General features: G+C 43.5%; 1 protein-coding gene across 2 annotated transcripts in view; it reads left to right on the top strand.

The window, feature by feature from the left end:
• The window catches only part of SREK1 (splicing regulatory glutamic acid and lysine rich protein 1), a 323,133-nt gene that overhangs the window by 42,258 nt on the left and 255,014 nt on the right, over positions 1 to 25,861 (top strand). For both annotated transcript variants that reach the window (XM_029575998.1, XM_029575991.1), the window contains exon 2: positions 25,452 to 25,585. In XM_029575998.1, coding sequence (XP_029431858.1) covers positions 25,452 to 25,585 — 134 coding nt within the window. The remainder of the gene's footprint in view (positions 1 to 25,451; positions 25,586 to 25,861) is intronic.

The following is a 25,861-nucleotide window of genomic DNA, read 5'->3' as shown; positions in this document are numbered from 1 at the left end:
GAATTAGGGCATCCCGACAGTGAGGTTCCAATAATAAGAAAAGTAGTCCAAGTGCCTGTAACAAAAAACTCACCTGAGCTAAAAAGTTCTAACTTATCCCTATCAATTAAAAAGCAGAATGAAAATACAAACAAAAAACAAACTTTGAAATGTTTGTATGCTAATGCCAGAAGTCTAAGAAGTAAGATGGGAGAATTAGAATGTATAGCAGTGAATGATGACATAGACTTAATTGGCATCTCAGAGACATGGTGGAAGGAGGACAACCAATGGGACAGCTAACCAAATTGGTAGTGCGGTAATAATGAGAGACTTCAATTACCCCGATATTGACTGGGTAAATGTATCATCGGGATACGCTAGAGCAGGGGTCGGGAACCTTTTTGGCTGAGAGAGCCATGAACGCAACATATTTTAAAATGTAATTCCGTGAGAGCCATACAAGACCTACCAAATTAATTTACTACAACCCCCTACTCTCCTGACGCCCCCCAAGACCTGCCAAAAGTCCTTGGTGGTCCAGCGGGGGTCCAGGGCTCGCAGACAAACCTTTAATAAAAAAGTAAAAATCTAACAAAACCCCCACCCTCCTGATGCCCCCCAATACCTCCAAAATTAATTTACTACAATCCCCCCACCCTCCTGACCCCCCCAAGACCTGCCAAAAGTCCCTGGTGGTCCAGCGGGGGTCCGGGAGTGATCTCCTGGACTTGGGCTGTCAGCTGCCAATAGTCAAAATGGCGCTGACGGCCCTTTGCCCTCACTATGTCACTGGGGTCTACCAATGGCAGCGGTAGCCCCTGTGACATAGTAAGGGCAAAGGGCCGTCGACGCCATTTTGATTACTGGCAGCCGACGGCCCTTTGCCCTTACTATGTCACAGGGGCTACCGCCGCCATTGGTCAACCCCAGTGACATAGTGAGGTAAAGGGCCGTCGGAGCCATTTTAACTACTGGCAGCTGACAACCCAAGTCCAGGAGATCGCTCCCGGACTGCTTTTGGACCCCCGCTGGACCACCAGGGACTTTTGGTAGGTCTTGGGGGGGGGGGGGGTCAGGAGGGTGGGGGGTTGTAGTAAATTAGTTTTGGAGGTCTTGGGGGGCGTCAGGAGGGTGGGGGTTTTTATTAGATTTTTTTTTTTTTTTTATTAAAGATTTGTCTGCGAGCCAGATGCAGCCATCAAAAGAGCCACATCTGGCTCGCGAGCCATTTGTTCCCGACCCCTGCGCTAGAGAGATACAGTTCCTGGATGGAACCGAGAGATACAGTTCCTGGATCAGAAACCGACAAGAGAGGGAGTAATTTTAGATCTAATTCTCAGTGGAGCACAAGATTTGGGGAGAGAGGTAACTGTGGTGAGGCCGCTTTGCAATAGTGATCATAATATGATCAAATTTGAATTAATGACTGGAAGGGAGGGGGGGGGGACAGTAAGCAAATCCACGGCTCTCGTGCTAAACTTTCAAAAGGGAAACTTTGATAAAATGAGAAAAATAACAAAAGTAAAAAGTGTGCAAGAGGCATGGTCATTGTTAAAAAAAAAAAACAAAAAAACCCCACATTCTAGATGCACAGTCCAGATATATTCCATACATTAAGAAAGGTGGAAAGAAGGCAAAACGATTACCGGCATGGTTAAAAGGGGAGGTGAAAGAAGCTATTTTAGCCAAAAGATTTTCATTCAAAAATTGGAAGACGGATCCAACAGAAGAAAATAGGATAATGCATAAACGCTGGCAAGTTAAATGTAAGACATTGATAACACAGGCTAAGAGAGAATTTGAAAAGTAGTTGGCCGTAGAGGCAAAACTCACAGTAAAAACTTTAAAAAATATATCCGAAGCAGAAAGCCTGTGAGGACCGTTAGATGATCGAGGGGTTAAAGGGGCACTTAGAGAAGATAAGGCCATCGCGGAAAAATTAAATGATTTCTTTGCTTCGGTGTTTACTGAAGAGGATGTTGGGGAGATACCAGTACTGGAGAATGTTTTCATGGGTAATGATTCAGATGGACAGAACCAAATCACGGTGAACCTCGAAGATGTGGTAGGCCTGGTTGACAAACTGAAGAGTAGTAAAACACCTGGACCGGATGGTATACACCCCAGAGTTCTGATGGAACAAAAAATTAAATTTCAGACCTATTAGTAAAAATTTGTAACCTATCATTAAAATCATCCATTGTACCTGCAGACTGGAGGATAGCTAATGCAACCCCAATATTTAAAAAGGGCTCCAGGGGCGATCCGGGAAACTACAGACCGGTTAGTCTGACTTCAGTGCCAGGAAAAATAGTGGAAAGTGTTCTAAACATCAAAATCACAGAACATATAGAAAGACATGGTTTAATGGAACAAAATCAGCATGGCTTTACACAAGGCAAGTCTTGCCTCACAAATCTGCTTCACATTTTTGAAGGAGTTAATAAACATGTAGATAAAGGTGAACCGGTAGATGTAGTGTACTTGGATTTTCAGAAGGCGTTTGACAAAGTTCCTCATGAGAGGCTTCTATGAAAAGTAAAAAGTCATGGGATAGGTGGCGATGTCCTTTCGTGGATTACAAACTGGCTAAAAGACAGGAAACAGAGTATGATTAAATGGACAATTTTCTCAGTGGAAGGGAGTGGGCCGTGGAGTGCCTCAGGGATCTGTATTGGGACCCTTACTTTTCAATATATTTATAAATGATCTGGAAAGAAATACGAGTGAGGTAATCAAATTTGCAGATGATACAATTGTTCAGAATAGTTACATCACAAGCAGATTATGATAAATTACAAGAAGACCTTGTGAGACTGGAAAATTGGGCATCAAAATGGCAGATGAAATTTAATGTGGATAAGTGCAAGGTGATGCATATAGGGAAAAATAACCCATGCCATAGTTACACAATGTTAGGTTCCATATTAGGTGCTACTATCCAAGAAAGAGATCTAGGCGTCCTAGTCGATAACACATTGAAATCGTCTGTTCAGTGTGCTGTGGCAGTCAAAAAAGCAAACAGAATGTTGGGAATTATTAGAAAGGGAATGGTGAATAAAACGGAAAATGTCAATGCCTCTGTATCGCTCCATGGTGAGACCGCACCTTGAATACTGTGTACAGTTCTGGTCGCCGCATCTCAAAAAAGATATAATTGCAATGGAGAATGTACAGAGAAGGGCTACCAAAATGATAAGGGGAATGGAACAGCTCCCCTGTGAAGAAAGACTAAAGAGGTTAGGACTTTTCAGCTTGGGGGAATATGATAGAGGTGTATAAAATCATGAGAGGTCTAGAACAGGTAGATGTGAATCGGTTATTTATGCTTTCGGATAATAAAAAGACTAGGGGGCACTCCATGAAGTTAGCATGTGGCACATTTAAAACTAATCGGAGAAAGTTCTTTTTCACTCAATGCACAATTAAACTCTGGAATTTGTTGCCAGAGGATCTGGTTAGTGCAGTTAGTATAGCTGTGTTTAAAAAAAAGGATTTGATAAGTTCTTGGATGAAAAGTCCATTACCTGCTATTAATTAAGTTGACTTAAAAATTAGCTATTGCTATTACTAGCAACGGTAACATGGAATAGACTTAGTTTTTGGGTACTTGCCAGGTTCGTGTGGCCTGGATTGGCCACTGTTGGAAACGGGATGCTGGGCTTGATGGACCCTTAGTCTGACCCAGTATGGCATGTTCTTATGTTTTCAGGATATCCATAACGAATATACATGAGATAGATGTGCATGCACTGTCTCCATTATATGCACATCTATCACATGCATATTCATTGTGGATATCCTGAAAACCTGGCCCGTTTGTGGCTCTCGAGGACTAAAATTGGCCATCCCATTCCTACCGTTTCAAGTGGAAGAAGTACTGTAAATGGTGTAGGGCAAGTAAGCTGGATCCCTTCTCTTGTGGCCTGAAGGACTTACTTCATTATCAGTTTTTCTTCTCGTTGTCAGGCCTCTGCACCTCTTCAGCTAAAATTCATCTTTATGCCTTTGAGCTGTATCTTCAGTGGTTGAAAGAGGCTCCAATATCTTTCCAACCTTTTAGAGTCAAAATTCATGAAAGGATTATGGTATTCCAAGTCTCCGGTAAATAAATCTGTAGTATCGTGGGAATTTAAAGTAGTCCTTGCTCAACTTATGAAATCTCCTTTCCAACCTTTTGTTTTAGTGAATATGAAATTTCTTGCCTGGAAAGTATTTTCTTGTAGCCATCACTTAGGGTTGAAGAGTAAAGGGTGAATTTTAAAAGCCCTACACATGGCCAATCCAGGAGAAACACGCATGACTGGGATGCCTGCATCCATGCGCTATCTTCCAGTTCGCGAATACTGAAGGTTTTGCAAAAAAGGGGTGGTCCAGGCAGGGCATGGGCAGGCGGGGACAGCGCCAGCAAGTCAGTGTCGTGCAGAAACACTTGCTGGGATTAGATGACCGTGTAACCTGCTGCTACGGACTGCAAGTAAGCATTAAATCAAAAAAATCTAGGGTAGTCAGTGGGGTTTTAGGGGTCAGGGCTGGTAGGGTAAAAGGGAGGCAAGTTAAATAGAGGGTTTAGGAAGTTCGCTCCTTTACAGGGACAAACAAGGAAATGGGGCTATGCGTTGCCGCTCGTACCTACTAAAATCCCCCTCCATGCAATCGAGGCAGGATTTGCGAAATTGTGTGCTCATGAGCACGCGGATAGCCGATTTTATAGCACGCACACATAAACGCACACTTTATAAAACCAGTGCACACATGCGCGTGCCAGCAAATGCACACACATGCGCCTGCGTGCGACTTTTAAAATGTGAATTGCAGGCCCTGTTTTCATATTTCTCCTAGGACAAGCAGGATGGTAGTCCTCACATGTGGGTGGCATCATCAGATGGAGCCTGGCACGGAAAACCTCTGCCCAGCATGTCAACATCCTCTTCAGTCTTCTTTTCCGCGAATGCTATCGCCTTGCAGACGTGGAGCTCGTGCTTTTTTTCTTCAGAAAACTGTTTTTTCAAGTCCATCTCTTGTTCTTTTCCCACACCGGGTGCCTTGATCCTTTCCCGGCCCTAGTTAGAAGTATCTTGGTAAGTACAACGTTCTTTGCAGTTGATTACCGACTGTGCCATCTCCTGGTGGCTGCTGGCCATTGACCGCTCAATGGTTGCTATTTTCCATGGCATCCTCTGGTTTCTGCCGCTGCCCCTGCCCCTGGACCATGTCCATCACAGACTCCCATGAAGTCTGCATTTTGTGCCTTGGGGCCTCGCATGATTTTCATGGCTGCTTTTTTTTTGTTCAGATGGACCCCCAAGGGTCGCCGAGCACGCCTGGACTAGATGGACAAACCTTTTGGGGCCAGGAAGTCCGAACCCTCCACATAGGTGTCGGGGGCATCGACACCTCATGGTAAAGAGGACCCTGGAGGTACTGACCCTGTCTTGTCTTCTCCTCTGCTGATTTTCCCAGCTGGAAGTAGTTGCTGGGGATCAGCCCCTGTCCATCTCTTCCCTCTCTAGGTCTGGATTGTCGCAAATGTCCTTGGCATAGGGGAAAGACCGGCCCGAGCATCGGGAGAAATCGAGGAAGCACAGTCATGAATCACCTTCCTCCCATAGCTCCAAGCTCAGCAAGGCGCCGGCATCTTCTGCAACACCACCGAAGTGGGCCCTGTGTCGACGAGGCATTGACACCCGTCTAGGCCCAAGGTCTAAGGCAGTCCCCACAGATAGTGTCGGGAGCCAGTTACGTCACTGCCACCTCATGCTGTACTGTCAGACAGCATTTGAGGAGGAGTTGGAGTGTGCTTGGTGGTGGGACAAGCCCTGCAGGGCATCAAGCTGCTGGCCTCCTCAGGGCCTCCGCCACCATTGGAGCTTGCACCATCCATGCTGGTGCTGTTGCTGGAGTGCACGGTTCTGCTCCTCCATGCACTGCCACCGCAACCCACGCCAGTGCCTCGGGAGCAGTCGCTGCCATGTGGGGCACCGGTGAGGTCATGATCAGAGACCATCCCCATCAGAAATTCCTCCGATGAGGAAGGGCCTCTGGCTCCGGTGCTGCATCCCCCGACCAGTTCTGTAGCTGCCGAGCCTTGAGTTACTGGGTCCTTCAACCCCGTTGATGCCCCCCAGGACCCTTGGTGCCTCAGGGCTCTCTGTGTCCTTGGCGCCCCAACCCAGGACCGTTCCTTATGCTCCCCTGCCAGTGTTGCCAGGGAGCAAGACCAATGCCCCTTACAACCTGTGAGAAGATGAGCCTTTTGTCTCTTCCTCTGAGAAACTAATTTCGGAGCACTCCCCTCCAGAGGATCTGACATTTGCAGGCTTTGTATGAGCAATGGCAGAATCAGTCCCCTTGCAGCTCCTGACTGAGTAAGACTCCAGGCACAAGATGCTGGAGATCCGACGGTTCTTGGATGCTCCTAAGGAGATTGTTGCAGTTCCGGTCCATGATATCTTCAAGGACTTGATAGTCCAACTCTGGAAGCATCTAATCTCAGTCTCTCCCTCTCCCCCCGTGTAGTGTACCTAGTACAACCAACTATTGGATTTGAGCGGCATCATCTACCCCACCAGTCTGTGGTGGTGGAGTCAGCCCTTAAGAAAGCAAAGAGGTCTCGCACCCATGCCTTGGCTCCACCAGGCTGTGAGCATAGGGCCCCAGTTGCACTGGGCCGCGAGGTCTTCCAGGGATCTATGTTGGCATCCCACATTGCCTTTTACAATTATATATGAGCCAGTATTCCAGAACCCTTTGGAAGCATGTTCAGGAATTGGATAGACTACCCCTTCGACAAATCCAGGAAGACTTCCTGAAAGTTGTGCAGCAGGGATTGGAATGCGACAAACATAAGGTTAGGTCTGCATATGATGTCTTTGAGTCAGCGGCAAGGGTAGCCACGGTGGGCATTGGGGCTTGTCGTATGGCTTGGCTTCGAGCTTCCGATCTCCGACCCGAAGTACCAGGCCATATTGCTGACCTGCCTTGTACTGGAGAGAATCTCTTCGGCGACAAGATCAAGGAAGCAGTAGCACAACTCAAAGATCATCATGAGACCCTGCAGCATCTCTCAGCTAGCACCTCGGACCCACAGTCCTTGGGTAAGAAATCCTCAAGGCAGGGACCGCGATGCCCTTTTTACCGGCTGAGAAATTACTACCCCCTGCAAGTAGGGCACGGTCTCAGTGAGCCGGACTGAGGGCTCGTCCTAGGCAACAGCATGTCCCCAGAACTCAGCCAGCCCCCCAGCAGACTTCTGCCACAGGCTTTTGACTGGCTGCGAGAGAGTCCAAGCCTGCTACCAATGCGATGGACCTTCCAGTCGGATGTCAGCTCATATCCTTCATGGACTGTTGGACGTCCGTTACCTCTGATCAGTGGGTCCTCTCTATCATCCGCCAGGGGTACCAGTTAAATTTCTAAGAGGTTCCCTAGACTCTTCCCCCATGCCCCTCTTGGGGGGTCCTCAGCAGATCAGGAAATACTACTCAAGGAGTTCTCTGTCCTCACAATGGCAAAGGCAGTTGAACCCATTCCTCCCAGTCAGCGGGGAAGCAGCTTCTACTCCCAAAGAGGATAGGAGGCCTTCATCCGATTTTGGACTTAAGGGCCTTGAACAAATTCCTCACGTGGGAGAAGTTCAAGATGGTCTTGCTGAGTGCCCTTATTCCTCTCCTGCACCAGGGAGACTGGCTTTGCTCCCTCGAACTACAAGAGGCAAAAAACTCATAATAAAAACTTTTTAAAATATATCCAAAGCAAGGAACCTGTGAGGGAGTCGGTTGAACCATTAGATGACAGAGGAGTTAAAGGGGCTCTTAGGGAAGATAAGGCCATTGCAGAAAGAATAAATGAATTCTTTGCCTCCGTGTTTACTAATGAGGATGTTGGGGAGATACCAGTTCCAGAGATGGTTTTCAGGGGTGATGAGTCAGACGAACTGAACGAAATCACTGTGAACCTGGAAGATGTAGTAGGCCAGATTGACAAACTAAAGAGTAGCAAATCACCTGGACCGGATGGTATGCATCCTAGGGTTCTGAAGGAACTCAAAAATGAAATTTCTGATCTATTAGTTAACATTTGTAACCTATCATTAAAATCATCCATTGTACCTGAAGACTGGAGGGTGGCCAATGTAACCCCAATATTTAAAAAAGGCTCCAGGGGCGATCCGGGTAATTATAGACCAGTGAGCCTGACTTCAGTGTCGGGAAAAATAGTGGAAACTATTCTCAAAATCAAAATCGTAGAGCATATAGAAAGACATGATTTAATGGGACACAGTCAACATGGATTTACCCAAGGGAAGTCTTGCCTAACAAATCTGCTTCATTTTTTTTGAAGGGGTTAATAAACATGGATAAAGGTGAACTGGTAGATGTAGTGTATTTGGGTTTTCAGAAGGCGTTTGACAAAGTCCCTCATGAGAGGCTTCTTCGAAAACTAAAAAGTCATGGGATAGGAGGCAATGTCCTTTCGTGGATTACAAAGTGGTTAAAAGACAGGAAACAGAGAGTAGGATTAAATGGTCAATTTTCTCAATGGAAAAGGGTAAACAGTGGAGTGCCTATGGGATCTGTACTTGGACCTGTGCTTTTCAATATATATATAAATGATCTGGAAAGGAATACGACGAGTGAGGTTATCAAATTTGCGGATGATACAAAATTAGTCAGAGTAGTTAAATCACAAGCAGACTGTGATACATTACAGGAGGACCTTGCAAGACTGGAAGATTGGGCATCCAAATGGCAGATGAAATTTAATGTGGACAAGTGCAAGGTGTTGCATATAGGGAAAAATAACCCTTGCTGTAGTTACACGATGTTAGGTTCCATATTAGGAGCTACCACCCAGGAAAAAGATCTAGGCATCATATTGGATAATACTTTAAAATCATCAGCTCAGTGTGCTGCAGCAGTCAAAAAAGGAAATAGAATGTTAAGAATTATTAAGAAGGGAATGGTTAATAGAATGGAAAATGTCATAATGCCTCTGTATCGCTCCATGGTGAGACCGCACCTTGAATACTGTGTACAATTCTGGTCACCGCATCTCAAAAAAATATCGTTGCGATGGAGAAGGTACAGAGAAGGGCAACCAAAATGATAAAGGGGATGGAACAGCTTCCCTATGAAGAAAGGCTGAAGAGGTTAGGGCTGTTCAGCTTGGAGAAGAGACAGCTGAGGGGGGATATGATAAGAGGTCTTTAAGATCATGAGAGGTCTTGAACGAGTAGATGTGACTCTGTTATTTACACTTTCGAATAATAGAAGGACTAGGAAGCATTCCATGAAGTTAGCAAGTAGCACATTTAAGACTAACCGGAGACATTTTTTTCACTCAACGCACAATAAAGCTCTGGAATTTGTTGCCAGAGGATGTGGTTAGTGCAGTTAGTGTAGCTGGGTTCAAAAAAGGTTTGGATAAGTTCTTGGAGGAGAAGTCCATTAATGGCTATTAATCAATTTTACTTAGGGAATAGCCTATGCTATTAATTGCATCAGTAGCATGGGTTCTTCTTAGTGTTTGGGTAATTGCCAGGTTCTTGTGGCCTTGTTTTGGTCTCTGTTGGAAACAGGATGCTGGGCTTGATGGACCCTTGGTCTGACCCAGCATGGCAATTTCTTATGTTATGTTCTTATGTTCTATGCTCACATAGGAATTGCCCACGCCCATCGAGGTACCTCTTGTTTGTGGTGGGCGAACACCATTTTCAGTACAGGGTGCTGTCCTTCGGTCTGGCTTCGGTACCCTGCGTCTTCACAAAGTGCCTTGCAGTAATGGCCATGTATCTGAGCAGGCGGCGAAGGAAGGTTTTTCCCTTCCTGGACAACTGGCTTGTCAAGGGCGCGTCCAGGCAGGGAGTGCTGCAGTCCTTGCAAGTCTCCATTCGGATCTTGGAGACATTGGAGTTTCTAATCAGTTACACCAAGTCCCAAATGGTCTCGTCCTCACACCTGAACTTTATAGGTGTCAGGCTTGATACGGCTCTGGCTCAGACATTTTTGCTTAGGGATCGGGCAGTCAGCTTGGCGTCTTTTGGAGGGCGCAATCTCGCGGAGCCACCAGATCTCTGTGCATAGCATGTTACATTTGCTAGGACACATGGCCGCGACTGTCCATGTCACTCCCTTTGCTTACCTTCACAATGGCAGGACGCAGTGGACCCTACGATCTCAGTGGCACCAGGCCACTCAGGACCTTTGGGCGTGCATTCGAGTCACTCCTCCGCTTCAGGACTCCATCATGGAGAATGTCTCTTCCCAACTTAGAGGTGGGGGGGGGGGTCCCATTCCATGTTTCTCTCACTCAAGTTGTAGTCACCACTGATGCCTCCCACCTGGGTTGGGGGGCACATGTGGGAGGCGCTGCGGGCGGTCTGGTATGATCTTTGGATGTTTCGAGATCTTCTGACCAGCAAGGTCGTGCTTGTCCAGACTGACAATCAGGTAGCCATGTCGTACTTCAACAAGCAGGAAGAAATGGGATCGTTCCTGCTTTGTCAGGAGGCAGTCCAGATCTGGTAATGGGTTCTGTCCCAGAACATCCTTTTGCGAGCCAGGTACCTGCCGGGACAGGCGAATGCGCTGGCGGACGACCTAAGTTCCTTCTGGCTGCACAAGTGGTTCCTGAAGCAGGAGGTACTGGATCAGATCTTCCGTCCCTGGGGGACTCCGGATGTGGACCTCTTTGCTTCCCCTTGCAACTGGAAAGTAGGCCAGTTCTGCTCCCCAGCCGGGGGGAATGGCAGGACGGTGTAGGACGCCTTTGCTCGCCACTAGGGCAAGGGCCTCTTATATGTGTATCCTCCGCGCCCACTGGTGTCCAAGACAGTTCTAAAGCTCCAGCAGGACTGGGGGACCATGATTCTCATCACTCCTTATTGGCCCCGGCAGATCTGGTTCCCACTCCTGCAGGATCTTTCCCTGTGGGAATCGATCCATCTGGGAACGTCCCTGGACCTCCTGATGCAACATCAGAGGAGTCTGTGCCATCCCAACCTCCAGCCCTTGTTCCTCACAGCCTGGATGTTGAAAGGGTGACCTTGCAGCCCCTGAATCTCTCAGAGGGAGTTTCCTGGGTCCTATTGGAGTCCAGAAAGCCTTCTGCTAGGAAGTCTTATGGCCTGAAGTAGAAGAGATTTTCAGCGTGGTGTGGCAGCCAAGGGTTGAACCTGTTCTCCTGTTTCACCTCCAAGCTGTTGGATTACCTCTGCACCTCTCGGGCGCTGGCTTGAAAACCGCCTCTGTGAGAGTGCACCTCAGTGCAATTAGAGCCTACCACCAAGGGGGTGGATGGATCACTCATCTCGGCACAGCTTGTTGTGGGTCGTTTCATGTGAGGTCTCTTCCAGCTTCAAACCGCCTCTCAGACCCCGTATGGTTTCCTGGGACCTCAACATGGTCTTGGCCCACCTGATGAAGGCTCCCTTTGAGCCTTTGCGCTCATGTGACCTGAAGTACCTGACCTGGAATATCAATTTTTTTGGTAGCAGTCACCTCTGCAAGCAAGATCAGCGAACTTCAGTTGTTGGTGTCATATCTACCCTACACAAAGTTCTTCCATGATAGGGTGGTTCTTTGCACACACCTGAAGTTCCTACCAAAGGTGGTGACTGATTTCCACATTAATCAGTCCATTGTCTTACCAACCTTCTTTCCTAAGCGTCATTCGCACCGGAGTAAGCGAACTCTGCGTAGCCTAGATTGCAAAAGGGCCCTAGTCTTCTACTCAGAACGAACAGCAGGCCACAGACAATCTATGCAACTCTTCATTTCTTTCGACAAAAATAGATTGGGTGTTGCTGTATCGAAGCAAACCTTGTCCAACTGGCTTGCAGACTTCATCTCTTTCTGCTATGCGCAGGCAGATCAACAGCTGGGGGATTGTTACAAGGCTCACGCCATACAGGCCATGGCAGCTTCGGTGGCCCACTTGATTACAGTCCCTTGGATGAAATTTGCAGAGCTGCAACATGGAGTTCCTTCCATACTTGTGCTTCTCAATTACTGTTTGGACAGAGAAGGTCGACGTGACAGCCATTTCGGTCAGTCGGTCCTACAAAACCTTTTCAGTAACTAAACCCAACTCTTCTGACCTTATACCCCTTGTTCAGGCTGACTCCCTCTGTTGCCACCAGCACTAGTTTGTTGTGCCCGTTGACACCTAGTTAAGTGCTGTGTGTCCCTTGCACATATGGGAACAGCCTGAAACTAGGTATTTCTCCCACATGTGAGGACTACCATCCTGTTTGTCCTAGGAGAAAGCAGAGTTGCTTACCTGTAACAGGTGTTCTCCTAGGACAGCAGAATGTTTGGAGAAACCCAGCTCCATGGGGTGGTGGGCTGGTTTCCTGAGGACAATGTTTGTTTTATTTTTTCGTAAATTCTGTTACAAGACTGAAAAGGGACCCCGTGTAGATAGTGGCACGCTGGGCATGCTCAGTGAGCCTAGTCAAAGTTCTACAAACTTTGACAGAAGTTTTCCAAGCCGGGCTCCATCTGATGTCACCCACATGTGAAGACTAACATCCTGCTGTCCCAGAAGAACACCAGATACAGATATGCAACTCTGTTTTACCATACCTGCATTTTTTTCACAATAGTATTGTTCTGCAAACTTGCCCTAAGTTCCTTCTAAAAGTGGAGTCTGCATTCTGGATTAACCAAATTATTGTGCTGCCATTGTTCTTTCCAAGATTGCATGTGCAGAAAGAACGCTGTTTGGATTGTACGGAGCCCTGGAATACTACCTAAGGAGGACTCTAATTCACCATCAATCTTCTTAATTGTTTGTGTCCTTTGATACCAGTAAATTGGGAAGGGCATTTGCCAGTCACTCTATCCAGTTGGTTAGTGGACAGTATTGCACATTATTATTCACTGGCTGGCGTACAGATTGCAGAATGTCAAGACTCAAGTGAGAACCATGGTGACTTCAGTTGTTCATTTTCAGGCCATTTCCACTGAAGACATATGCAAAGCTGCTACCTGTTCATACCTTCACGCCTTGATACTGTCTCAGCAGTTCTGTGCAATTTGTTCACTAGTTCTCTCCTTGTGGGGATGTTTGGAGTATTGCTCTGCAATGCAACGTTCAGCTGCAGACTCCACACACATGGCTGATTTATACCTGCTGCTTGATGGAGAAAACAAGTTTGCTTACCTGTAAACAGGATTCTTCATAGACAGCAGGATGAATCATCCATTAGAAATGTGGTGAAGAAAAAAATTGTTTCATCCATTCATTTTGTGGGGATTCCAATTCAGTTTAGTTTAGTTTAGTTCCAATTTAGTTTTAAAAAAAAGTATTCATTTTTTTCATTTGATTTGTTTTTCATTTGCCATTAAAGTCAGTGGGGAAAGCATTATGGGAAGATATCAGAAGGAGAAAAGAACTCTACGCTTCCTAGATTGTGGCAAAGTGGCACTAACACTGGCATGAAGAGCCTAGTGCTCCATAAATGGGCAAAGGGGTACCAGCATTGGCAGTTCTCCAAGGCATCATCAGAGGAGCAAAGAAGAAAGCTAGTATGGCAAGAACACGCTAAGGCTCCAAAAGAGGGCACCAGTAACAGTGACATGAACTCTTGATGGCATCATGAGAGGCTAACCTGCACCAAAAGTGGCAGCAGCATCTTAAGGCACCATGAAAGGGGGGGGGGGGGGGAACAAAGCAGGAGAGGTGACAGGTTACAGCAACCTTTGCACAGAACATATTGTAGTCAGTCTTCAAGATCACTGTTACTCCCAGGCCTTTTGTTAACATAGAAACATAGAAGTGACAGCAGAAAAGGAACCAAATGGTCCATCCAGTCTGCCCAGCAAGCGTATGGTAGCATCTGCCGCTCCATATAGGTCATCCCAAACTTATCAGTTTCCCAGACTATCAAAGTCAGGGCCCTTGTTGGTTGAAGTCTGAGTCCATTCCCCGTTTCCTCTTGCCGTTGAAATAGAGAAGAGCAGTGATGGAGTTGCAACCAAAGTATCAGGCTTATTGGTTAAGAGTAGTATTGGCCGCATCAGCAAGTTACCCCATGCTTATTTGTTTTCCTAGACCATAAAATTCAGTGTCCTTGTTGGTTGCTGTCTGAATCTAATTACCCTTTTCCTCTTTTTCCCCCTGCCATTGAAGTAGAGAGCAGTAATGGAGTTGCATCAACAGTATGAAAGCTTTTTGGTAAAAGGCAGTAATCATCACAGCAAGTTACCCCCCATGCACTCTTTTCTTCATTTCCATCCTTTAGCCTTTAGGGATCCACACTGTATATCCCATGCCCCTTTGAAATCTTTCACTGTTTTTTGTCTTCACCTCCTCCTTTGGAAGGGCATTCCAGGCATCCACCACCCTCTCCGTGAAGAAATATTTCCTGACGTTGGTTCTGAGTCATCCTCCCTGGAATTTCATTATATGACCCCTAGTTCTACTGATTTTATTTCCAACGAAAAAGGTTTGTCGATTGTGCATCATTAAAACCTTTGTTATGCGCTTAAAACGCTTAGTATCTGAAGGTCTGAATCATATCACTCGTGCAAATCCTCTCTTCTAGGGTATACGTATTTAGGTCTTTCAACCTCTCCTCATAAGTCATTTGATGGAGACTCCCCTGTCATTTTGGTAGTAATATTAAAAATCAAAACCAAAGAGACTCAAATCCATAACAAAATTACTTCTAACACTTTTTATAGGGTGAGCAGCCTTCGTGATAATTCAGACAATGCTGCTCAAATGTGCTTTACTTTTGGACTTGGCCATAGAAGCAGTCCTGTGCTTTTCCCCTAATGTCTGCATATTAAAACCCTGGACAATAAAAGTCAGGGCCCAGTGTTAGCTGTTATCTGAATCTTATTCCCCTTTTTTCCTCCCGCCATCTGAGCGGAGAGCAATATTGCAGTTCCGTCAAAATCATGAAAGCTATTTGGTTAAGGGTAGTAATTCCCATGTCTTCTGTTAAGGGAAGTAGCTGCTGCTCCATGCAGGTTACTCCCATGCACCTTTTCCTTCATTTCCATCTCTAGCCTTTAGGGATCCACAGTGTTTATCACATGCCTTTTTGAATTCATTTACTGTTTTCAGCTTCACTACCTCTTCCGGAAGTGCATTCCAGGCATATACCAATCTCTCTGTGAAAAAATATTTCCTGATGTTGGTTCAGAGTTATCCCCCCCTGGAGTTTAATTTCGTGATCCCTATTTCTGCTGTTAGCTTTCCAACGGAAAAGGTTAGAGGACCATATATCATTAAAAACTTTCAGGCATCTGAAGGTGTATATTATATCTTCATTGCACCTCTTCTCTTCCAGATTATACATATTCAGATCCTTCAGCCTCTTTTCATAAGTCTTCCAATACAGATGCCACATCATTTTGGTCACCCTTCTCTGGATCGCCTCCGTCCTCCAGATAAAGTTTCACCAATGACCTGTACAAGGGCATTATTGCCTTTTTCTTACTGATTTCCTTTCTCTGTGCAGCCCAATATTCTTCTGGTTTTAGAAATCACCTTGTCACATTGCTTTGCTGCCTTCAGATCGCAAGACACAGTCACTCCAAGGCCCTTCTCCCAGTCCATGTACATTAATCTTTCACCCCCCATCACATACAGCTCTTTTGGATTACTGCACCCCAGATCAATGAATGACTCTGCACTTTAGTGTTGAATCCCAGCTGCCAAACCTTTGACCACTCTCTAAGCTTTCTTAAATCACATTTCATTCTCTCTACTCCTTCAGCATGTACACACTCGCAGATCTTAGTATCATCCGCAAATAGACAAACTTTACTTTCTATCCTTTCTGCAATGTCACTCACAAAGGTATTGAAAGAATCGGTCCCAAAACCGATCCTTATGGTACTCCACTTAACACTGTTCTGTCTTCAGAATTGGTTCCATTTACCTTTACATGCTGACTCCTGTTAATCATTGTTTGTTTGTAACCCACTCCAGCACCTTGGCGCTGAGTCCCAAGCTTCTTATTGTATTCATGAGCCTCTTATGCGGGACTGTATCAAAAGCTTTGCTGACATCCAAGTAAATCACATTGAACACTCTTCCTAGATCCTATTCTTTAGTCACCCAATCAAAAAAAACGTATTCTGATTTCTTACAGAACCTTCCCCTAGAGTATCCATGCTGCTTTCGGTCCAGCAACACACCAGTGTGTAGATAATTCACTATCCTTTCCTTCAGCAGATTTTCTATTAATATTACCCCATCAAGGTGAGGCTAAGCAGCCTACAGTTTCCAGCCTCTTCTCTGCTAACACTCTTGTGTTAGCAGAGAGGCTCTTCTTCAGTCATGTGGCATCACTCCTGTTTCTAGGGTTCTCTTGAACAGTTTTTTCAGTGGAACTGCCAGCACATCTCTGAGCTCCCTCGGTATCCTAGGATGTACCTCATCTGGCCCCATGGCCTTGACCACTTTGTTTCCCATAGATTCTCTTCTGTCTACTGCACCATTATCTATGGTCTTCTCAACCAACCAGCAATGGTCCTGCACCAGGGTTTTCTTTAGTGAACACCTAAAGTATTTAATATTTCTGCCATTTCTTCATCTCTCTCCACACATTGTTCCTTGTCACCTTTCAAATTCTCTGTACCCTTTCAGGCCTCCCTTCTTTCTCTGATATATCTGAAAAATATTTTGTCACCTCACTTTACCTCTTTGACGATCTTTTCTTCCGCTTGACCTTTTGCTTTCCTGATTTCTTTCTTGGTTTCCCTAAGTTTCATCCGGTTTTCTTCCCTGTGTTCTTTTTTTTTTTGGGATCCTTTATACATCTTCAACACTGTTTTTTTGGCCTTAATTTTTTCTGCCATCTCCTTTGAGAAACAGATTGGTTTTTTTTTCCCCTCTTATTTTTGTTTACTTTTCTAATGTAAAGATTTGTTGCCTTTGTATTAGCTCCTTTTAATTTAATCCACTGTTCCACCTAATCCATTTTCTCCCAGTCTTTTAGTTCTTCCTCCAGAAACATCCTCATTTGGACAAATTCCATGTTTTTTTAAACTCTTTATTTTTCGTTTTTATATTTTTCCACCATACGTTACAGTGATAGCACATTTTCTATATTACGTTACTATGCAGAAATCGTACAAATGTTAAACATCCTGTTTAGTCATAATCACAACTACTAAATCTCCCTAATAAACGTTCCCTTCTTAATTCCCCCTCCCCTTTTTGTAACTTATCCTCAACTTATTCCTCTAGCTCTTTTTACCACCACACCCAATATGGACCCCATAGAGTCTCATTTCTGTCTAGCTTATCTTTTAGTATAAAAGTCAATTTCTCCATCACTGCGATTTCAGCCATCTTAGCCCTCCACTCATGCACCTTTGGTTTAATTTTCCAACAGTGTGCGATCGTCAAACGAGCCGCATCAAGATGTCCTGCCAGCTCCTGTAGCCTCTCATTATTCTTCTTTGGGGCCAGCAACCCAACAAATATAATTCCGGACTCTCTTCCATGTGTTGGCTGCTGATTCGCTTGATACACTCAGTCATTTCAGTCCAGAAAAATTGCACCTCCTTACATCCCAACCACATATGTGTATAGGTCCCAACCTACCCACATCCTCTCCAGCAAATATTATTGTTGTTAAATTTAGCGAAAAACACCAGTGTATGGTACATGGGTACTTTCTATGTAAAAGCTTGTATAATAGCTCATAACATTTTATTACATATTGTAACTTTGAGACCATAACCATATTTATTTCCAGTCTCTCTAATCACACATCTCCCCCCCCCCCCCCCAAAAAAAAACCCAAAAAACCCACTACATTCCATTTATGAATCAAATCATTTCCAATTTCTGTCCCATAAACAGTTGATCTAATCAAATCAAATGTCTAGTTCTGGATTTACAGCTGATTATCCCCTCACTCTCTTCCAGTGATTCTGCTAGTGCAATCATAGGGCCAGAGCTCTTTTTAACTGAACATATAAATACTTAGTACTTGCAGGTATATTGAATTCCCTCATTAATTCAGTAAATTTGTTAAATCTTCCATCCGTCTAGACCTGCCCCAGAAAATGTAAATTATTAACCTCCCATTAGCCCATATCAGGAGAGAATGTGCATGGAGAAAGATGTGGATTCCACAGTAAAGATGTTAAATATGTACCCGATTCTTCCCCTGTGCACCACAAGTGCTGTGCCTGTCTCCATACCCATATGGAGTACACTACTATGGGGTGATTGAGAGATCATCCTCACATGAGTCTCCCTTGGCATATTTAGCACCTCTTCCAGAGTAACCCACGATTGCTCTGTATCTACTCCCAACCATTTCTGCAAGCAAGTTAATCTTCATGCCCAATAATACTATTGTAAATAAGGGAGACCCAACCCTCCCACATCTTAGTTTAATCAGTGTATCATATTTGACACTAGGTGTCTTTCCTTTCCAAATAAAATTGACAACTGTGCCTCGCAGAGCATTCAGTGTTGATACTGGGCCATTGCATGGTAAGTGCATAAAGGGATATACCATTCTAGGTAATATAGCCATCTTTACCAGATTCACTCTACCCATCAATGAAATGGGCAGAGAAGACAACTTTCAGCTCAATCTTTATTTTTTTAATACTGGGATTATAGTTATTGTTATATAAACTGAGGTAATTTTTGAAAATCCAGATACCTAAATATTTAAATCCCTGTCTAGCCCTCTGAAACTGCTCAACTTCTTGCGGAATTTTCCTGGGAAGACCTACCAACATCAGTTCTGATTTTGAGTAATTAACATACCCAGAAATTTTCCCGAATCTGCCAATTAACTCCATCAGGGCAGGCAATGATTTTGTTAGCAGTCAGGTATATGAATGTCACCCGCATATGACACCTTGTGATGACTACTTTATATCCTCAGAACATCTGATTGCATGAGCCAGTGGCTCCATGGCAACATCGAACAACAGAGGAGACAAGGGGCACCCTTGTCTGGTCCCCCTTCCGATCACTAATGGGGCAGATACAATCTCATTTGATTCCACCCTTGCCAGTGGCACTGAATATATATAGCCCTCAACCATTCAATAAAACTCTCTGGTAGATCAGTGTTGCAAAATAGAGAACAAATAAGGCCATGGTACCCTGTCAAGGGCCTTGTCTGCATCTATTGAAATTACCGCTCCTGCAGTAGCATTTTTAGTGGCTAAATGCATTAAATTTAGTAACCACCGAGTGTTCACAGAGGAGCACCCCTTTTATAAATCCCGTTTGGTCAAGATGGACCGAATGGGGCATAGCATCCTTGAGCCTGAACAGCAAAACCTTTGCTAATATCTTCATGTCCATATTTATAAGGGAGATGGGCCTGTATGAAGCATATTCCAGAGGATCTTTACCAAGTTCTGGTATAAGCACTATCTTGGCCTCAAAAAAAGGTTCCTGTTCTGGCTCCTGGAGAACGAAAGTAATTAAACAGAACATAACTGTGAGACCAACTTTTCTAAAAAGGCCTTATAATACTTCAGTAGAAAACATCTGGTCCTGGAGTCTTCCCCCAGCCAAAGATTTAATTACTCTTATTACTTCCTCTGTCACATCCTCTGGAAAAAATAAAATCAAAACCCCCTTCTCTTCCAGTTTAGGTAGGTTCAAGGGATCCAGAAATGCATTCATCTGTTTCTCCTCCAGCTCTTAACTGTGCCTGATGGAACTTAGCAAAGTGTGTTGCAAACAGTCCATTAATGTTAGATGGGATTCTTTTGAGGTCTCCCTTCTCGTCTCTGATGCCATAAATTGCAGTCTACCCTTTTTTAACCTTTATCTCTTTTGCCATTAATGACTTTGCTCCCCCCCCGATAATACTTTTGCTTCATAAACCACATTGGCTTTTCTATATTACAAATTTGCAATTCCTTTAGTTTAACCCTAGTTAGACTATGTTTATTCTCTAATTGAGTAATTTGTTTTTCTAACTGTTTAGTCCGTCTTTCTCTATTTTGATGGCTGGCATACAAAATCGTGTGCCTTCTAACCACCACCTTCATAGCTTCCCACATTAATGAAGAATTATATTCAGAGGGAGGATTGTGTACCTGAAAATCATTGATCACCTCAGCAATCCTTTCTCTGAAGGCCGCCTGCCCCAACAATGCTCCATTTAAACTCCAACCCCTGTCAGACCTTACCCCTCCACTTAGACTAAAATGTGCCATCACCTCATGATGGTCTGAGATGGTACTGGTTAGAATATCTGTATCTACAGATATCCCCTAGTTACATACAAAATAGTCTAGCCGACTGTAAGTCTAATGTCGAGGTGAGAAATACGTATAATTTCTACCTGTTGGGTTTCTAGTTCTCAGCACATCCTCCAAATTAGAGTAGCATTATGTTCCGGAATCCTCCTCCCTGATCCCCCTGATAACCTGTGTTTCTCAATCTATCCATTCTAGGACCTGGGCTAAAATTCCAATCACCTCCCACACTGAGTCTAGTGCCATCATATCCAGCCAGGACTCCACTTAGCTTATTAAAAAAAAAGTAGACTGTCCTATATTGGGACTATACACATTGACCAATGTAATTTGCTGTCCATATAAAATACATAACGTCCCTCAGGATCACAACATATTCTATTAACCTGGAATGGCAAAGTCTCTTATGAATTAAAATGCATACACCTCTACATTTACAAATACCATTTAAAAAACATACCTCTACCAGACCTATCAGAGAGTCCTACAGAGATTCACTACAGGTTCCACCTGCCAAAACCTTTCACCATACGACGCTCAGAGACAGGGCTTTCTCTGCTGCAGGACCTACTTTGTGGAACTCCATCCCACCAGAACTGAGACAGGAACCCTGCCTTCCTACATTTAGAAAAAGACTCAAAACCTGGTTATTTATGAAAGCCTTTCCAGACACAAATTGAACTTTCTCTCAACCAAATCAACTTAGACCTCCCCTCAGGGTAAACATAAACTTTGACAACTCCATAATGTTATTTCTCATTTAAATGGGCAGGTTTTATTTTGCTTTTATTATATTTGCTTTTATTATATTACCTTGTTACTCTTTTATCTCATTGTTAATTTTCTATCGCTTTCATTACATTCCAAGTTGCATTATGTCCCTGTTTTATTGTAACTGCTATTTCTTCTTTTTATCACATGTTAATGTTCAAAGTTTTTTTCGCCTCTTGTCACACCCTGTTAATTGTAAACCGACATGATGCGACTCCCATCGCGAATGCCGGTATATAAAAAATTAAAATAATAATAATAATACATTTAGATGAAAAAGATGCACTCAGCTGCTTTTTAATTTATCATGTTCCTGAGGTATCAAGTGTGTTTCCTGCAGGAGGCAATTGCTGCATCCTTCTTTAAATATTTAATTATTTTGGTCTTCCTTACCAGTGTAGATGTCCTCTGCACGTTTAAAGAAACAATTTGCAAGACAGCCATTTGCTCACTTTATTAAAATCAATGAACAAGATGTTATGTGTAACATACATAACATAGTAATGATGGCAGAAAAAGACCAAAATAGTCGGATGGCACTACTGCAAAGCTCCCTGCTTGTACATTCCAATTCACTCCTGTTTTGTCACCTCGACCTTTCCATTTTCTGATATCTTTGTTTATCACAACCCCAACCACCCGTCTGCCCCTTAAGCTTTCCTTCCATTTAACCTCCCCCTCCTTTCCCTACTAAACCATCAACTCTCTCTTCCAGTCCCACTCCCTACCTTCCCCCACACCTCTTTTCTCCCACACTCTACAGCTCTAGATAGCATGGATTATCCTCCAACACTCCCAAGTATTTCAACTTTCTCTGCAGAACTCAAGCTGCAGTCTCCAGAGAGCAACAATCTGTCCAGAGAAGCAACTTTCATCTGGAGCTAATATACAACCAAAGCAACAATAAAAACAACCCCCCCTCTCCCGAAAATCAAAATATATAAAAAAAACAAACCCCCAAGTACATTAAATACAAACAAGATTAGCACATTCCTGTGCAGGATCTGGGAATCTTCCTGCGTAGTTTGGTTGCTTAAAACAAGATGGTAAAATGTTAAGCGCCAAACACGCTTATGGCGCTTCTCTATGGTCACAAGAATACTATACTTAGATTTTGTAGAAAGTGTAATTTTTTTATTGAGCAATATAAGTATTCTTGGGAGCTGCTGGCTGCCAGTTCTGACAAACTGACCAACCAGTATCTCATCTGTATACATGAATTGATCCTTCTTTTATAGGTAAAATACAATACAGTACTAGGTCAGAAATTCTTAAGTTGCATGATCATCTGGAGTATCATTTACATAGGTTGCCATGTCAACAGTATGATAAATTATCCCTAAATTACCCTGGCCAGTTCTCCAAGTTGGGGCCCATTTACCATCACTCTTTAGATAATCCTTTGTTCTGTTAAAATCTTGCTCAGGGCAATCTTCATATCTTAGGCTGTGTTTACAGATGCCCCTGTAATCGACATTCTAGTCTGAGGTTCTGATCGTTGCCTTCTGCTCTTGTGACCCTATAATTAGACATAACAAATTGTCGCCAGCTTCAAATGCTGTCCAAATGTCCTTGGAATTTCTCCAGGTCAGGCTCAGTAGGGCATTTAAATTTCACATAGCCAGAAAGGCTAAGATAGCAGAGGATTCTGGGTCAGTTTCCGTCTCCATCTATCCCATCTGTTCATTGCACTCCAATACTGTGGTGTACTCGCACTGCAGAACGATACCTTTGTATATCAAAAAATGTTTTAAATTGGATATGTCTGTGATCCAGGTTATTAACCCTTAACTGAGATGCTCAGAGATGCAGGACTCCCTCAGCGCCCATCAGCAAGCTCCAACTCCGACATCCTGGTACATCTTTCAATATTGGGGGAAAAAACATACGCAGGTCCTGAAAAAAAAAAAAAAGGCAAGTCCGAAAAATAAAACATTGCCAACAAGTAATTTCTTATGTAAATTAAATCTTGGTCCATTTTGCTTCCTGGTGATCACCCTCCATATCTCAGAATGGCCTCCTGCTTCCAAAATATTGGTCAGCTTGTGACCAATATTTTTAAGGATTAGGCAGACCCTTTACTGCTTCCACTGTCTCAAGATATGTAGCGTTTTACCTCTAGTGAACCTGAGATGAGCAGGGTATAACATTACATATGGCATATTTCTTTCCCTCAGCGCGTGCTTTACTTCCTGAAATGTTGCTCTTTGTTTTTGCACAGTCTGAGAGAAATTCTGGAAAATGAAGATTCCTTTCCCCTTATGGAGAATTTCTCTTTGCTGTCGAGCCTTTTCCATGATCTGTGCTTTATCTATTTAATTTTTATTTATTTTAGATGTATATTTCACTTTTCACACTTTTTTCAGCGCTTCAAAGTGGATTACATTCAGGTACTATAGGAATTTTCTTATCCCCAGAGGGCTTACAGTCTAAGTTTGTTCCTACTTATCTGTGCAGCTAGATTACCGCATGTGGCCTCCTGGTGCCGGTGGGGCCACCAAGGCTTGATGAGCCCACTCAGTTTTTACAAGGCTTTTCTTATACTCCTTTCCTAGTATCTCTGGCAGCCATTTTGAGAAGAACTGTACCAGATCCTTCCCCTTCTTTGTCTTCTGAAAACTGACAATTCTAATATTTTTTTCTCCACCCATGATTTTCTACGTTGTCCAGCTTCTCCATTAAGACTTCATACTTCCTCTCTAGTGCTTCTGTTTTCACTCACGATTTCGTTGCTGGCATCTCGATTGTCATTATCTGGTCCTCCACCTCTGATCTGTATTGCATTTTCATTAACTGAGGATACCAATGTTGCCACTTTTTTGACAACCACCACTAACTTCGTGGTAATATCTGCCCATAATTCTTTTTGAAAACTGTTCAAACATTTCCTGTACTGAATTCTAGAACTCGGCAGGGCAGGCCACTCTTCCTCTGAGTCTGTTTCTCCTGCAGGCTCTCCTTTATGTTCCAGTTTTTGCTGCTGTTCTTTGCTTTTTTTCATTTTTATCTGCACAGGAATTGATTTCTTGGACATTCTCCTCTTAAGTCACTTCCTTTAGTGCGGGAAACCAAATTTATTTAACCAAATATAATTATCGCGGAGGGAGCTTGTCACCACTAAGTCTTTCTATCGTCAGCGCATCACGTGACTCTGAAATTCCATATTTTTCAAATTAAAAAATCTGGTAGACGTGATTTATCTGTATCTTGTGATATTAAAGCATACCATCTGATCACCGGAGTTCATATGGGCATCTCTAATATATGTAGAGAAATTATCCCCGTTTCTGAGCACTAGGTCATGAGTTCTATTACCATTTGTTTGAGCAAGCTCCTTAAAGGGCATACTGTGGTTTTCTTGACATAGCTCAATGCCTCATATATGACTCACTGGGAAGGCTGGCCACTAACTTTCTAGTTAGTAACAATTACTAATACCTTCTCCCCATTGGTTTCTATGGGCCATAAACTTTAATGACCCATAGAAATGAATAGGGAAGAAAACAAATAAGATTTGTTTAATTTTGGGGGACCTCCTCCATTTGTTTCAGAGACCCCTGAAAAAAATGATTGAGGTCTTATTCATTTTGGAAAGCCCATTTGTTTTAAAAGAATACACATCCCTTACAGCCATACTTAGTTCCCATCTCTTGACTACCTTGCTAAAGCTTTAGCTCTGGAAGAGACTGCAGCTCTCATGAGTCAGTGTGCATGTGCGACCTCACATGTGCTCAGCAAGACCTTGTTGGTGCCATTAGACTCCATCAGAGTCATAAAACTTTGTTGGTGCCATCAGATAACATTACCTAGGCATTATGGATCATTCATCCTGCTGTCTAGAGAGAGCCCTTTTAGAAGTAAGCATGCTTGCTTTATATGTAAAATCCATATTTCCTGTCAGATGAAAGGATCAGTAAATGGAGATCACTGTTGTCTTTTCAAAACTTAAATGTCAAAGTACTGTTTCCGTTATCTCTTTCCTCTGGTATATGTGCTTATTTTTCATTGTACTCATCTTTTCATGACGAGTAGTCTCTCTTGTGTCCTTAGTATGTCAGAACTTAGAAATGCAATTTTTGCAGAAATGGTCAAAACTATTAACTCAATTAATTCATATATATATATTATTTTCACCAGTGATAATGTGTTCACATTAGTTAAATTGATTTGGCAGAAGCTACTTTGATACACAATGTAATTTGTGTCAGCAAAGAATATTTGAGGACTTCCACTATATAGCAGTTTGACCTGCTCTAGTTTTTGTATTAAGCTCATTAGATATGCCTAGCGCTTTACCTGCAGACTTATAGCTTCTCACTTGAGATTGTACGGTTTATTATACTCATGAGAAAAACTGCAAGAGCTCAACCTGCTAACAGTGGATGTCTTAAACTATTGCCTGTGTATCAGGAAAGGACTTTTTGTGAATGAATGCAAACTGAAAACATGTTCCCAAGACTAATTGTTCTTCCTTTTATCTTGCAGCAACGCACCTCTTGCATTTTCCTCCAAAGTATGTTATATTAAGTATCGTGATCCTGCGAGTGTTGGTGTGGCCCAGCATCTAACTAACACGGTTTTTATTGACAGAGCTCTGATAGTTGTGCCCTGTGCAGAAGGTTGGTATTTCAGTCATTCTTCCGTAATGTTAATCTCTGTCCTGTTCAATTACTTATTAGCTTTCACTGAAGCTGGCAAGTGTTTGATCTCTTTATTTTTTGCAAGTTTTGAATGTGTGTGTATCTGTGTGGGAGACAGCTCTCTATGGAAAGTTTAAAAACTTGTGCAGGACACTTTTTTATAACTTGTCTTGGATTCAAAACTAGGGAATAATACAAAATACATCAGAATTAGTTTGACACTGGCATCTCAAATTTAGTATTTAGTCGCCTGTC

The sequence above is a fragment of the Rhinatrema bivittatum genome, chromosome 1 (genome assembly GCF_901001135.1).
Source record: "Rhinatrema bivittatum chromosome 1, aRhiBiv1.1, whole genome shotgun sequence".
Lineage (NCBI taxonomy): Eukaryota > Metazoa > Chordata > Amphibia > Gymnophiona > Rhinatrematidae > Rhinatrema > Rhinatrema bivittatum.
Note: the sequence above shows the minus strand (reverse complement) of the source record. Positions and strands in the feature narration are given on the sequence as shown.